General features: G+C 30.4%; 3 protein-coding genes across 5 annotated transcripts; 1 reads left to right on the top strand and 2 right to left on the bottom strand.

Annotated features, from left to right (window-relative positions):
- The first annotated feature begins 2183 nt into the window (after positions 1–2183).
- LOC133790779 (uncharacterized) lies at positions 2184–4944 on the top strand. Of its 3 annotated transcripts, none has more exons than XR_009874069.1 (8): positions 2184–2340; positions 2412–2584; positions 2767–2864; positions 2953–3018; positions 3132–3214; positions 3746–4135; positions 4463–4541; positions 4649–4672. XR_009874069.1 is itself a non-coding variant. In XM_062228539.1 (8 exons), the coding sequence occupies exons 1-8, from the start codon at positions 2260–2262 to the stop codon at positions 4736–4738; spliced, it is 717 nt and encodes a 238-aa protein (XP_062084523.1). In that variant the 5' UTR covers positions 2184–2259; the 3' UTR covers positions 4739–4944. The 3 variants fall into 3 exon arrangements, 1 of the variants encoding a protein (XP_062084523.1); XR_009874070.1 differs by lacking the exon at positions 4649–4672 and having other exon boundaries at positions 3746–3990; positions 4089–4135; XM_062228539.1 differs by having other exon boundaries at positions 4089–4135; positions 4649–4944.
- Positions 4945–6533: 1589 nt separating this feature from the next.
- On the bottom strand, positions 6534–8164 carry LOC133790781 (uncharacterized). Its single transcript, XM_062228540.1, has one exon. The coding sequence runs from the start codon at positions 7804–7806 to the stop codon at positions 6790–6792; it is 1017 nt and encodes a 338-aa protein (XP_062084524.1). The 5' UTR covers positions 7807–8164; the 3' UTR covers positions 6534–6789.
- Positions 8165–10868: 2704 nt separating this feature from the next.
- Positions 10869–11607, bottom strand: LOC133789476 (uncharacterized). The gene has a single exon (XM_062227325.1). The coding sequence runs from the start codon at positions 11503–11505 to the stop codon at positions 11116–11118; it is 390 nt and encodes a 129-aa protein (XP_062083309.1). The 5' UTR covers positions 11506–11607; the 3' UTR covers positions 10869–11115.
- Positions 11608–13151: the final 1544 nt, after the last annotated feature.

Raw genomic sequence — 13151 nt, forward strand, 5'->3', positions numbered from 1 at the left:
TTTATCTACAAAAAAAAAAAAAAAATCTACAATTCTATAACTGATTTTGTAAATATTATTTACAAACACGTAACAGATATTTACAAGTTCGTAACATATATTTACTAGTTTGTAAACGTTGATCACAAGAAATTGTATTTTACAGCTTTTATTTATGATTTTGCCACTCCGTATTTACAATTTTGTCATTCCGTGTTTTTATCTAAAAATTCCGTATTTTTGTAATGTACCGTATTTTTCAGATTTTTTTTAACTTTTAGTGCATTTTTGTAGATTTCCCATAAAAGTAAGTAAAGATAGACTTACCAAACTTGTTTTCGGCCCATTTGGATGTTTTTGCTTACAGCCGAAAGTTAATTTCATTGTAACTATATATATTTTTTTTTGTGGAGTTATTTTAGCCATAACTAAAAAAAATTATATAGCTAAAAGCAGTTTGACTTTTTTTTTTTTTTTTGAGTAACTATTATAAAAATATTTTTTTTAATGAAAAGTTAGTTTTAAATTATTTGAATATTAATTAAAAAAGATATTTTATAAGTAAGTTAAGAATAATAAAATTATTCTAATTTAAAAATTAATTTCTCAAATTTTTTGTTTTGAAAAAAAGCTAGGAATCTTATGGTCTAATTGGTTCGCGATTAGAAAACTGTATTTTTTAAAAGTGAGATTCTGAAATGAAAATCTGAATTTAGTGACCAAAAACATGTTTCTGAAAATGTGATTGGTTCAATGTCAGTAAACTGTTTTTTAGTTTTAAAAAACTGAATCTGTGATTGTATTAACTTTGAAAATATAACAGAAAATGAATACGTGTTTCAGCTGAATCTTAATATTATTTTAATTTTATATACATAAGTTGTATAATATTAAATTTTGATTTATCAATAGATTTAATTATATTAATAAATTAAAATTTAATAATAGTGCATTGGTTAAATTCATAATAATATTGCATTGTCATTAATTTTGATTTTTAAAAAAAATTAAAGTAATAGTGCATGAATCTAACACAACTCATCATCCATGCTCAATATATAAATCTAAAAACATCAATATATTTAGTCAAACAATATATAATAATCAATAATAATATATTCCATATTCAATCAAATAATATATAATAATTATTTGGAAAACAACATTAATAATAATAATAATAATAATAATAATAATAATAATAATAATTTAAAGAAAGAAATAGGATAATACCAAGTGAGATGGAGTTGGGCTATGTTCCTTTGGTGTTGCCGAGAGAGAGATAAGGGAGGAGAGAGGATATTATTTTTAGAGTTTTGGGAAATAAGTTAGAAAACATGATTTTTTTCGTTTTCAATTTTACAACACAAAAATTCAGATATCGTTTTGGATTTGATTTCCAAAAATAAGCTGACAATCACATATCTTTGTGGGACCCACATATTTTAAGTTTTCAAAATCATAAAAATGTATTTGAATACACTACCAATGAAGGTCTTAGCTTCTCCAAAAATAACTTTTAAATTAAAAAAATACTTTTTATTTTTAACTCAAACACTCCTAAAAGTGATTTTTTTTAATCTAAAAGAAGTTAAAAATAAGCTTAACCAAACAGGGGCATTCATATTTTTAATTATTTAATCAAAAAATAAATTAAAAAAGAGTTACCGACTAGACCCTCAATAAATTAAGAATTTAAATGATGAAATAAACATAAAAAGTGTAAAATTAAGGATTTGAAATTGAGAATTTTACTGCAATATAATCTAAGGGTGCATTTAGAAAGTCACATCGTAATTGGAATTTGGTATAATTTGAAATAATTACTCAATTTTGTGTTTTTGTCTGACCATGTAATTACACAATTACTATGTAATTGAAGATAATTGAGGGGTCTTATTTACGCTCTCCAATTCTTATAACATCGCATGAGAATTGAGCATATACAATATGTAATTACTAATTAGTATAAATTTTAACATATATTTATTACATAATATAATTATTCTGTGTAATTACATAATTGTATTATAATACGTAACAATAATAATTCATAAATAATTAACACTTAAAATACAAATACACAATATATTTTAATAATTCATAAATAATTAACACTTAAAATTAAATTCACAAGGTATTTTAAAATATATTTGCTAGTAATTACAATGCACATGCATAATAGTTATAAATTCCTATGATATTTTTTTGCTCAAGAAAATTCCTATTTCAGTTTATGAAGAAAATTAGCTGAGAAGAATGGAAGGAACTCCATAGGCAATGGCGGGATTCTTATGTAGTCCACGGGCTTCTCTATCTCCACTTCTAGCCATACAATTTAGACGTGGCCCCAGCCTCAAGGTAATATACTAGTACACAATTCTCTGCTATCTATTTCTTCTTCTTCTTCTTCATCTCGCTGGTGATGGCAGTCAATTGGTCCGATTAAGCTTGGCATACGGTGCTTCTCTAGTGGCCCTGATAACAGTGCTGGTAAATCCAACAAGACTCAGATTAAAACGGAGACCCTTTATGTTTTGAGAATTGTGGTCAGTGGAGTCACGGAGCTTCTCAGGCTCCTCCCCTCCTCCCAACAATCTTCCAGGTAATTTTCCTGTCTTTTCCCACTCTTTTTTTTTTTTCTTTTTTCTGATTGGTTATTGAGAAAGTGCAAGAAAAAGAAGAAAGAACAAAACTTTGGAGATGTGGCCAAGATTAGGCCCCAATTGTGCTTATGCATTTATAATAGTTACAACACTACGTTTTTATGTGCATTTTTAACTACAGAGTGACCGAGAAACAAATAGATGAGTTTTCAGCTTCAAGTGTTGATGATGTACTCACCGTACTCAAATCTGATTATCAGAATGCTTATTTTGTTACAGGTACGATTCTTTCCTTTCTTTAAAAAGAATAAATATGTATTTTTGTTCTATTTCATTCCTAGTTATTTTATATTTCTAAGTTTAACAGGGATTTTTTCTTCTGCAATTTATGCTGAGGACTGTATCTTTGAAGATCCAACTATTCGATTTCGTGGTAAGAAGAGTTCATTTTTGACTTTATTAATATTAGCATCAATCACATAAATATAAGTAATCAAAACTTAATGATCAACCTTTTGATTCTGAATTATCTTTGCGTATGTCCAGGTAAGGAGTTGTATTCCCGCAACTTGAAATTGCTTGTTCCTTTCTTTGACTCTCCATCTATTGGATTGGAAAACATTGAGAAGGTAGTCATTCACTCCTTTTAGATTGCAATTGATTAACATATTACTTATTGGTAACAGATTAATATGGTTTTGATATACTTGCCATGACAATACCAGAAAGAGATCAAGCTTGATTTTGTTGTGTTCTTAAGTTCTTAATAAATGTGCTAAATCCTAGTGCATCAGAGAGTGAAATAATAGGCTGCTTCACATAGAAAAGACAAGACAACCATTCTCTTCCCTTCTCATGATTCAATTTCCTTTCCACCATTCCCTCTAATCAAACATAGAGTTTGGCATAGAAAGAATCTTCTAAGGAAAAACTCAATCAGGGTAGTTGATGTTGTTAACTTAATAACAATCCCAAAATGAGGAATTAACCTGAACATGATTAAAAATGAAAAATGCCCATAAAACTCACCTCCGGCCATTAATGCTTAAACCCTCACTTTCACTGTTTCACTTTTTCTTTTGGCACTTCCAAACTCTGTTCATTCTCTTTATATGTTGTACAACTAAGGGGAATTTGACGAGTGAGTTTGACCAATTCAGCTGTTTATAGTCCATACTAAAGCCTCAGTCAACATTGCTGCTGTGCCACAATGCAAGGTAGTCATTGGTGATGTTCCTCAGCCTTAGGAAATGTGGAGACATGATATCAAAGTTGTAGGCCACCTAAGTCATTCTCGAAAGTGTAGGGCGCTTCATCGAGTGTGGTGCATGATTGAGCAACAACGTCTCACAACGGCTGCTCAGGGCTTGTGCACCAGCATGGCTGCATGACCAAACTAACAAATGTTCCACAATATGACTTATGCAGCAGTTTTTTTTTCCTTTCTTTTTAAAACTTTAGTAGCAGATTGTGGTTAATGTCTTGCAATGCTAATCTCTGCAGGATATCTCCTCTGAAACAAAATTTGTGGTGGCAAAGTGGAAATTAAGGTGCTTACAAATCGGTCTATGTTCCTTTTTACTTTTTAACGTACATAATAGCAAGTTTGAATGCTGCATTACAGAATAGAGGCTTATTATATATATATATATATATATATATGACCAGAATAAACTGTCAAAAAGATAATAACAGCAATAATAGTTATAGTAAACTTAGGATAAAGAAGGTTGTTTATGGCCTAATCCATTTTTGGTCAATCAAATATAAGAGTTATCCATTGCCAATGCAAATGCTATTGAACCTGCCAGACTCTACTATAGAACGTTGTATTTGTGCCTTCAGTATAGCTACAATCCAACTTATCTGCTATGCAGGACCTACCTGAAGCTTCCATGGAGGCCTCTTATTAGCATCAACGGAAGTACGGTCTATGAATTAGACGGCGAGTTTAAAGTAAATGAAAATCTATTTTTGTGTTATAAATTGTTGCTATATATATAAAAATATATATTGATCATTATTATTTATAATGGTTGCTTCATGACTCATTGACTTGACAGATTGTAAGGCATGCTGAGAGTTGGAGTGTTTCTGCACTTGAAGCAATTGGCCAGATATTCACATCTAGCGTTGGACGGCCTGATGAATAAGATAATAATTATCATTATTATTTTTATTAGTTGCTGATCATGATTAGAATAGTAATAGGAAAGTTTATATATATATATATAACTTGCATATGTCATATATGTATTCTTTTGTGATATATTTTTCATTTTACATTATGGTTGGCTAAGCTCGTTTTGTTGCTAAAATATTGGTCTTATGTTTATAGTCCGGATTTAATTATCTCTTACTTAAGAAGTTGACTTGGTCAACTCTCTGGCCGTGGTATAACTAGTATTCAAGAATAAAATGAAAGAAAATACAGGAACTCTATTAGACAATCAAACACAAGAATCACAAATACTTCAAATGAAATGCTTATCTTATCTTATTGAGGATAGTTCAACTAACTTAACCTAAATGAAATGCTAATCTTGTATAATCGTATTTAAAACTATATTATGAAGGTAGCTCAACTAACTTAAACCATCTCTTGGGATGTTGGCTTTGTAAATGTAATCCATCACAATTTTTTTGCATGGAAAGTGAGTTTTTTTTCTTTCTTTGTCATGATTACGAAAGAAATAAGCATACATATGTAATCATTATAGAGAGCATATAAATTGATAAAAGAAGTAGCTACAAAGTGTTTTCTTTTTGGCTTTTAACGAGAGCTAGTAAGCTTTTATTGGAAAGGCTAATGGAGCAAAAATATTACATATCCATGTATGAATTGATAGTTTTACAAACTTTATTATATGGATGGAGAATCCAATGAGGGATGGGAGCAGTACTTACAACTGTGCACGCGTGCATGGCTCTTCTGTTCTTATAATGTTTTTTTTTCTTTCCCTTTTTTTGGGTTTTGTTTTGGTAAATTTTTCAAAGTTTTGGTACAAGCCATTCATCTGGTGATGAGTGGGGTCACATGAATCTAGAAGACTTTTAGTTCATATGTATATGTATATATATATATATATGTATTAAGAAAGACCGATATATTTGAAGGTTGTACCAAGTTGAATTTGAATTCTTTTTTTGTAATGGGTATGTCTGGTTCATTTCATTTTCTCTAGTCTTTTTCCTCAAGTAATTCAAATTCAATTAGCTGTTGTCAAATACAATTACACTAAAGTTTCAAAGTCTATGTAACGTGCTTAAACCATTCAAAAAACATATTTAAAAATAAATCTATAATCTTAGGATATGTATCCATGCATATAGTCAATTTTATCCAAACAATATCTCTTATTTATTTATTATAATATTTTCTATTTATGTGAAAAATAATATACTACTGTAATCCCTACTTCATTAAATTTGAAATTAGCTAAACGTGGTCCATACTCCATATAATACTAGAGCCACAACAACAACAACAACAAAAAATTATTGTATAAAGTTAAATCAATATTGTACTCTTTCATTTCAAGAACTTATTAAATCTATATGTATTCATATTCAAATTAAGACAGCTCTCAAACTAACCCCATCTTGAGGCTGGCACTCAACAAATATTCCAGACAAGTTATCATGCATAATATATGTATAAATTATATATAAAGCAAAAGCAAAGACATTATTGTTGAACATATATACCAATACCATTCATTCTTTGGTCTATAAAAATTTGTTTATTTGGAAGAAAAAAAAAAAGAAAAGAGATTCAATAGATTAATGTATGGTAAAAGTGAGACTCCGATCCTCAAATTAAGCTTCAAAAGATTCTATAAATTAACTTAAGTTTAAAGCTCTTTGAGGAAAAAATAAGTTAAGCATAATAATAATCCTTTATTAAGACTTACTTTAAAGTCTACTTTTCTAATTAAAAAAAACGTGTTAAACTAAAGCTGGAAAAACCATCAAAGCCATTATTATTAGCACATAATCAAAACAAAAAATGGTATGTTCTTGGGAACAAAATTGTTATGATGAATGTTTTTCCAAAAATACTGGAATATATATTTTACAAAACGAGCAGTAATTAACAAAACAAAGAATCGTTTCCAAATTCATATCATTTTATCATATTATAAGAATAAACAATTAATAACTTAATTACCATATATTTTCACAAATGAGAAAGTTTTTTTTTTCAATCTTTTCTCCAAGCGTAAAGCAACAGAGAAAAACCGCCATTACTACCAGTACTACATGATCTAGTAGATGAAGAACACGAACTCCTTCCTCCATCGCTACTCTCCTCCGCCCATTGCAGCACACTCGAACACGACGGCGAATTCGACGACGAAGCCGCCATTGACGCAGAGCTACCCGCCGGAGCCGTCGCCGACGACAAGCTCTTCCTCAACAGCCTCTTTTCTGGGCCAACCATCTCCGGCCAAACCCCGCCATCACCAACTTGGAAGACAAACACCCCATGTCCATTACCGTTATTACCGTTACTTACCCAGTTGAAAACATCCCAGAAGAACTCGACTTCGATTCCACTCACGTAGATTTTCTCGTTCCCTCTGAATTTCCAGGCGAGTCTTTTAACGACGAGGCAGGTTTCACCGTCGACTTTGACTTTCAGCGTACCGCCGCCGCACTCTATCCCAATCTCGTGTTTGGACCCCAAAAACATAGCTCGGGACGCGTAGTTCCTGCGTCCAAACACGTGCTCTCGTCTCGAAAGCAAAGCTGGTACGATGGGCAGTACCTGCCGAGTTACCAGCCCCGTGCGCTGAGTCAACTCGTCGAGGAGATCACCAAGGAAGAATTCCAACTTGGCATTGCAGGTAATAGCGACGTAGAAGCAAGAGTCAGGCTCGGCCGAGTTGGTGGCGAACTCAGCTCTAGTGAAGTCCCAGTAAAGCTTGATCTTTTGGTAATGGTGGTGGGTCAAGTATATGGATTTGGATCCGGGTCGGGCTCCGAATAACGAGAAGGTCGACGGTTGAAGAGGTATGGTGATGGAGAATAAGTCAGGGGCGTAGATGGTGAGAGAGTGAGTAAACATAGACTTTGACCATGTAAGAGTCAAGTAAGTTGGAGAGTTACATAGCTGAGTTTGGTATATGCAGGTTATGAGGTTCTGGTTAGGCACTTGAGAAGTGGTTGAGGGCGTGTTTGGCTGGCTAAAACACGATGGGATCATGGTGTCCAACATTGTTAATGGTGGCTCAAACTCAATCAAACCAAACCATTCAGCTATATGGAATGAAAGTTTTGAAGTTTTTGAGTACTGGGTTTTTGGACTAATCTGTTTTGATGGGCAAAAGTTCTGGCTTTTGAGCTTTTCTACTATGGGATTGGGAGAGTTTCATGGTTTTTGAAAGTGGGGTTTTGGTGTTTTAGAATTTAGAGAAGTGGGTATGTAGAAAAAAAGAGAAAAGAGAGAGAGAGGGAGAGGGTATGCTTTGAATCTTGAAAAATTATGAGAATTATAAAAAAGCTTCCATTATCACAATCATAAGCACCAGTGGCTAAAAAGCCAAATACACACACAATTCAATCATGTTTAGATTCCTCAATTTGCGCCTTTGACAGTGTTGTATTTTTCTCTCTCTCTGTCTCTATATATATATATATACATATATATATGCATATGTTCCTCTCTTTTCTTAGGAGTGAGCTGTGGTGCACTGGGGGAGTTTTAGGTAGGTCAACATCACAGGTGACTTTATTTGATATTGTATGTTCTCTTATTTTTTTCTCATTTTTAAATTGATTTTGTAATACTTATATGGGAAAAGTTCTCTCTTTTCTTTCTTAATTTAATTTATTTTGTCTTCCTTTTGCCATCTCAAAAGGAGGATTAGAGAGATGGGGCCTTGGGAAAAGGATTGGCCCAACCCAACCCAACCAAACCACTTTTGTATTTGTTGCTTCACTACCTAATTGAGTTCACTACCAAACTACTCAACAACAGACTCCAGAAGATGCTTCACTTTGTCTTTAGGTATGATCAAGTGCAGAAGAACTCTTTGGATTATATTACTGTTTTGTGTTGTTTGGTGAATGATGGGATTCGACTCTGAAAAAAAAAACAAATATATTTTGTACGACAAGACAAAACAATATGACATGAACAAGTAACTTCAAAAATATGTACATAAAATTCAAGATAAAAACAAGAAAATGCATGGAGGAATTTTCTTTCGATTATTGATTGATCAATTTCGATTCAATTATTTTTCTTACTTCGAAGTCACATTGGTTATTATTGTTATTCAATTAGATTTTATTTGGTTGGAAGGAATGAAAATTGAGAAATAAGAATGAGAATGAAAATAAAAATAGGAATAAAATAAAATAAAACTTAATATAAATAAAAAAAATTGATAAAAAAATTATTAAAATTTTTTCAAACTTGCCTTAGAAAATATTTTCTCTCATTTTCAAATGAAATACTCATTCCACTAAAATAATATAAAATTAATTTTATTGGAATAACATTTCAATACTCTAAAATGCAACCAAACAAAGAAATAGAATGAAAATTTATTCATTTTCATTATATTTCATCTCATTACCCCCAACCAAACACCACCTTACTTTATTCATTGTTTCCTTATTCTCCCACCCCATTATTAGTATTGAGTCTTAAGGCAGAAATTTCAACAACTAATCATTTTGTCTTATCTTTGGTATAATTTTCTTCTTTCTATCTAATTTGATCCCTTCTTCCAAGTTAATTAAATTGGTACTATGAATTCATTCGATGTTTATATTTTTAAAATAATAATAATAATAATAATAAATTCTCGAAAGAGAGAAACTATCATATTCCATTTTAAGTTTATTTTTATTCTGAGTATAGTTAGTAGATCTTATCTGTGTAGTGTGTATCATCATGATCTGATTAATCAATTTTCTCAAGAGATTAGTTCACATTAGCTAGTCAATGGATCATTTATAAAGCAAAAGGCTCAAAAAAAAATATGCATCATTTGGTTTCTTCATCTTGCTAGAATATGCCATCTCTGTAACAGTACAGTGAGATTATTTAAGTCAGCACAAAAATATTGGTGGTGTTATTTCTGAGGCTGATTTTATGCAATATAGGCTTATATGAATCTTTAAAGCGAAGTTTGTTTGATTTTGGGGTGAAAATATTTGGAATAGGAGAATTGATGCCAATAGTTTTAATTACTATATTGAGTATTGACAAAGAGTTTGGGCATATTGAAGAGCCTCCATTTGTGTAAAAATCTAACTTACTCAAACTTCATCATGGAATCATATTTTCTTTCAGTGATACAGGCTATCAACAACAAGAACATTGACCAATCATATATTGGTTCCATTATTAGAGACATCATTGTTATGTGTAATGAATTTATTGATATTTCATTCAAATATTGTCCTAAAGTCGCAAATAATGTTGTCTATTTCTTAGCCAAGTTAACTTTATCTAGAGAATAGCACATGTTATGGCACCCGGAGTACTTTTATTGTATCAACTCTTGTATTTAGGTCAGTGACCATCATCAATGATATCCATTGGTACTCTTTATCCTTCTTGAATTTTTTCCGAATGAATTTTGCTCTGGAGGGTTTTAACCAGGCGAAGTGTTTCTAAAAAAAAATATAACCTTCCTTGTGTTACAAAATGTTACACATTCCCTACAAATTCCAACTTATCAGCTACTATTATTATCATATATAAATATATAGTACATTCATGTATGCCTTAATAACAATAGTAGGTGAAAAGTGACAATTTTTTAAACATCACTTTACTAAATAGTATTTTTTGATAATTTCACAGTATCAAATACTTTGTCAAGATTTCACCAAAACAAAATTATTGTAAAAAATGATTATTAAAACTATTTTGTGAAACACCTCTAATTAATTAGAATAAAACTTATATCTATATAAATATATTAATAATATATAAAATAATTTTACTTATATATCGGTTAAGTTATAATTTTTTTCATAATATTAAAATATATTATTATTTTCTTATTCACAAATTTATACAGTCTTTCATGTTTCCTCAACTATTCATAATATCCCATATACCAACAACTATTCATGTATTCACAATTAGAGACAAAAGCAGTTGTTATTTGACACATTTAAATGTCTAATATGTGCACCTAGGACCGCTATTGGATTGCACCACCAATAAGAGTGCACCACCAATAAGAGTGCGTTATCTCCCTGTAATGTTGGACCAGTGATCACCTAGCAATTCTCTTATAAATATACAAGAAATCATACATGAAAATCTTCAAAGAGACAATTTTATTGAAACCCCAAACTTTGTTCAAAAATGAACACTTGTTGGTTTGATCACATGCTACATTCAAAGAAAAACACTCACGAATCACACTATTCTTTAAAAACAAAAAATGTATTACAATACACGTGAAAAAATGTATCAAAGTTAGCAACAATGCAGTGAGATCCAATCAATATTTCTTTGTTAAAGAAAGTAAAAAAAAAATCAAATATTTTTCTTTTTTCATGACAATTTAGACAAATTATGATCAACAGCGTTAAGAAGCAAGCTATCCTGATGAAGCGCAAGAAGAATCGGAGAACCCCCAATCCCGCGGGCCATGGCCATCATCATCTCGTTCGAGAGGGACTTGAACTCGTCGAAACCAATGCTGCCCTTTCCTTCCACATCGAATCTCCCGATAACAGTATCGAACAGATCTTCGACCAACTCCTTTCGCACGCTTCCGATCGGCAAAGACTTGCCAAATCCATCGCGAAGCTCCTGCCGCGAGAGCATACCGTCGCCGTCAATGTCGAGCGCCTCGAAGCATTTGGCTACGCCAGTCTCGAACGATTCCACGTCTTCGATGAAATCGGTCACTGTCGAGTCGTTGAGAATCGCTATCCTCATTCTCCCGATTTTCCGATTTTGGATTTTCAAAGAGAAACAGACAAATTAGGGTTATATTTCGATCTTGACTTCTTGTGATTAATTAGACTCAAAGGTAGGGTTGTTAAGCGAGCTTTTGGGGCCAACGTTTGGAGCTCCACGTGCCAGCTTTTTATTTATTAACTTGGAATTTTTCTCGGAAAATTAATTATTGATTCCTTAAATTTTATCATAAATACCCCTTAATTAATATTTTTAATGAATTTTACCACAAATATAAAGTTTTGGAGGATTCTATGCTAGGGCTTAAAAAAAAAAAGCTCTATGGTGGGACCATTTTATATTTCTGACCATTAATAGTTTTCGGTGCCATTTTTTTTGTGATCGTGTATATTGTAGTTATTTAGAACTACCTGTAAATTTTCAGAAAATTTCAAATAATTTAGAATGTCAAAAACTAGATTCAAATATGTTGTTTTCCATGCGCATAAAAATAAGACACGAGTGCAACAATCTATTTTTAAACTAGTTTTCAATACTGAAAATTATTTGAAATTTTCTAAAAATTTGTAAAATGCTCTAAATAACTATAATATACACGGTTATAAAAAAAATCGCACCGTAAAAATCTTACCGGTAAAACTTTTTTTTAAGCCCCTACCATAAAAATTTTCATTAGTTTTATTTTTCTATGATTTACTAACTCGTGGTTTACATAAAAACATTTATAAGTGATCTTAAAAAAAAGGCATGCTTTGCAAATTATAGGTTTCTTTCAGAAGTATTTTTTACATGTATAAAAAAATTACAATTGTTGATGTAAAAAAAAATCTCAATATCTTAGCTTGAAAACAATTCCTTATATAAAAAACAAATCTTAAGAACAAGTGCTATTAATCATTAAAATGGCAGATGGCATGTGAAATCATGATCATGACATGTTTTTATTGAGCTCCATTTTGAAATTTAATAGAGAAATAATAATAAATGGCTTAAACAGTGGAGATAAGTACAAAAAAATATTTATATTTTATAAATTATAGCAAAACACTTATTTGTTTATTTATTTAATTTATACTGTATCAACTGTGTTTTTATTCTTTCACGGTATACGATATATGCATTGATTTATTTACTTCAGTATAAAACAAAAAAAATGCATTTTTATATTATTTACGTTAATTATTTTCACTACATTTTTATATATTTTGTAAGGTATGTAATTATTTAGTAGCTGTGTTTTTGTAAAATATTAGTTTAGTATACATAGTTTATAATAATAATAATTTGATATTTTATATTTTAAAATTGTATATAATTGACATCTTATATTTTGAAATTGTACATAGTTGGTACACTAAATTCAAATTTAATTAATAAAATTTTATTAATTTAATCAAATTATTTTCAATTATATGAGTTTTAGATCCAAATTTAATTATTTAATTATATATAAATGATGATAGTTTTGTCATATTGTTAAATTTTTATTTATCAAATCTGAATTTAAGGTACTAAATATGTATAATTTTAAAATATAAGGTACCATATGAGTATTATTGAAAAAAGAAAGTACCAAAACGCAAAAACATAAAATACTAAATGAGTAAGTTTCCTATTTTTTTATGAGCGGATATATTTTTTTTATTTGTACATATGATATATCT

The sequence above is a fragment of the Humulus lupulus genome, chromosome 7 (genome assembly GCF_963169125.1).
Source record: "Humulus lupulus chromosome 7, drHumLupu1.1, whole genome shotgun sequence".
In the NCBI taxonomy this organism is placed as follows: Eukaryota; Viridiplantae; Streptophyta; class Magnoliopsida; order Rosales; family Cannabaceae; genus Humulus; species Humulus lupulus.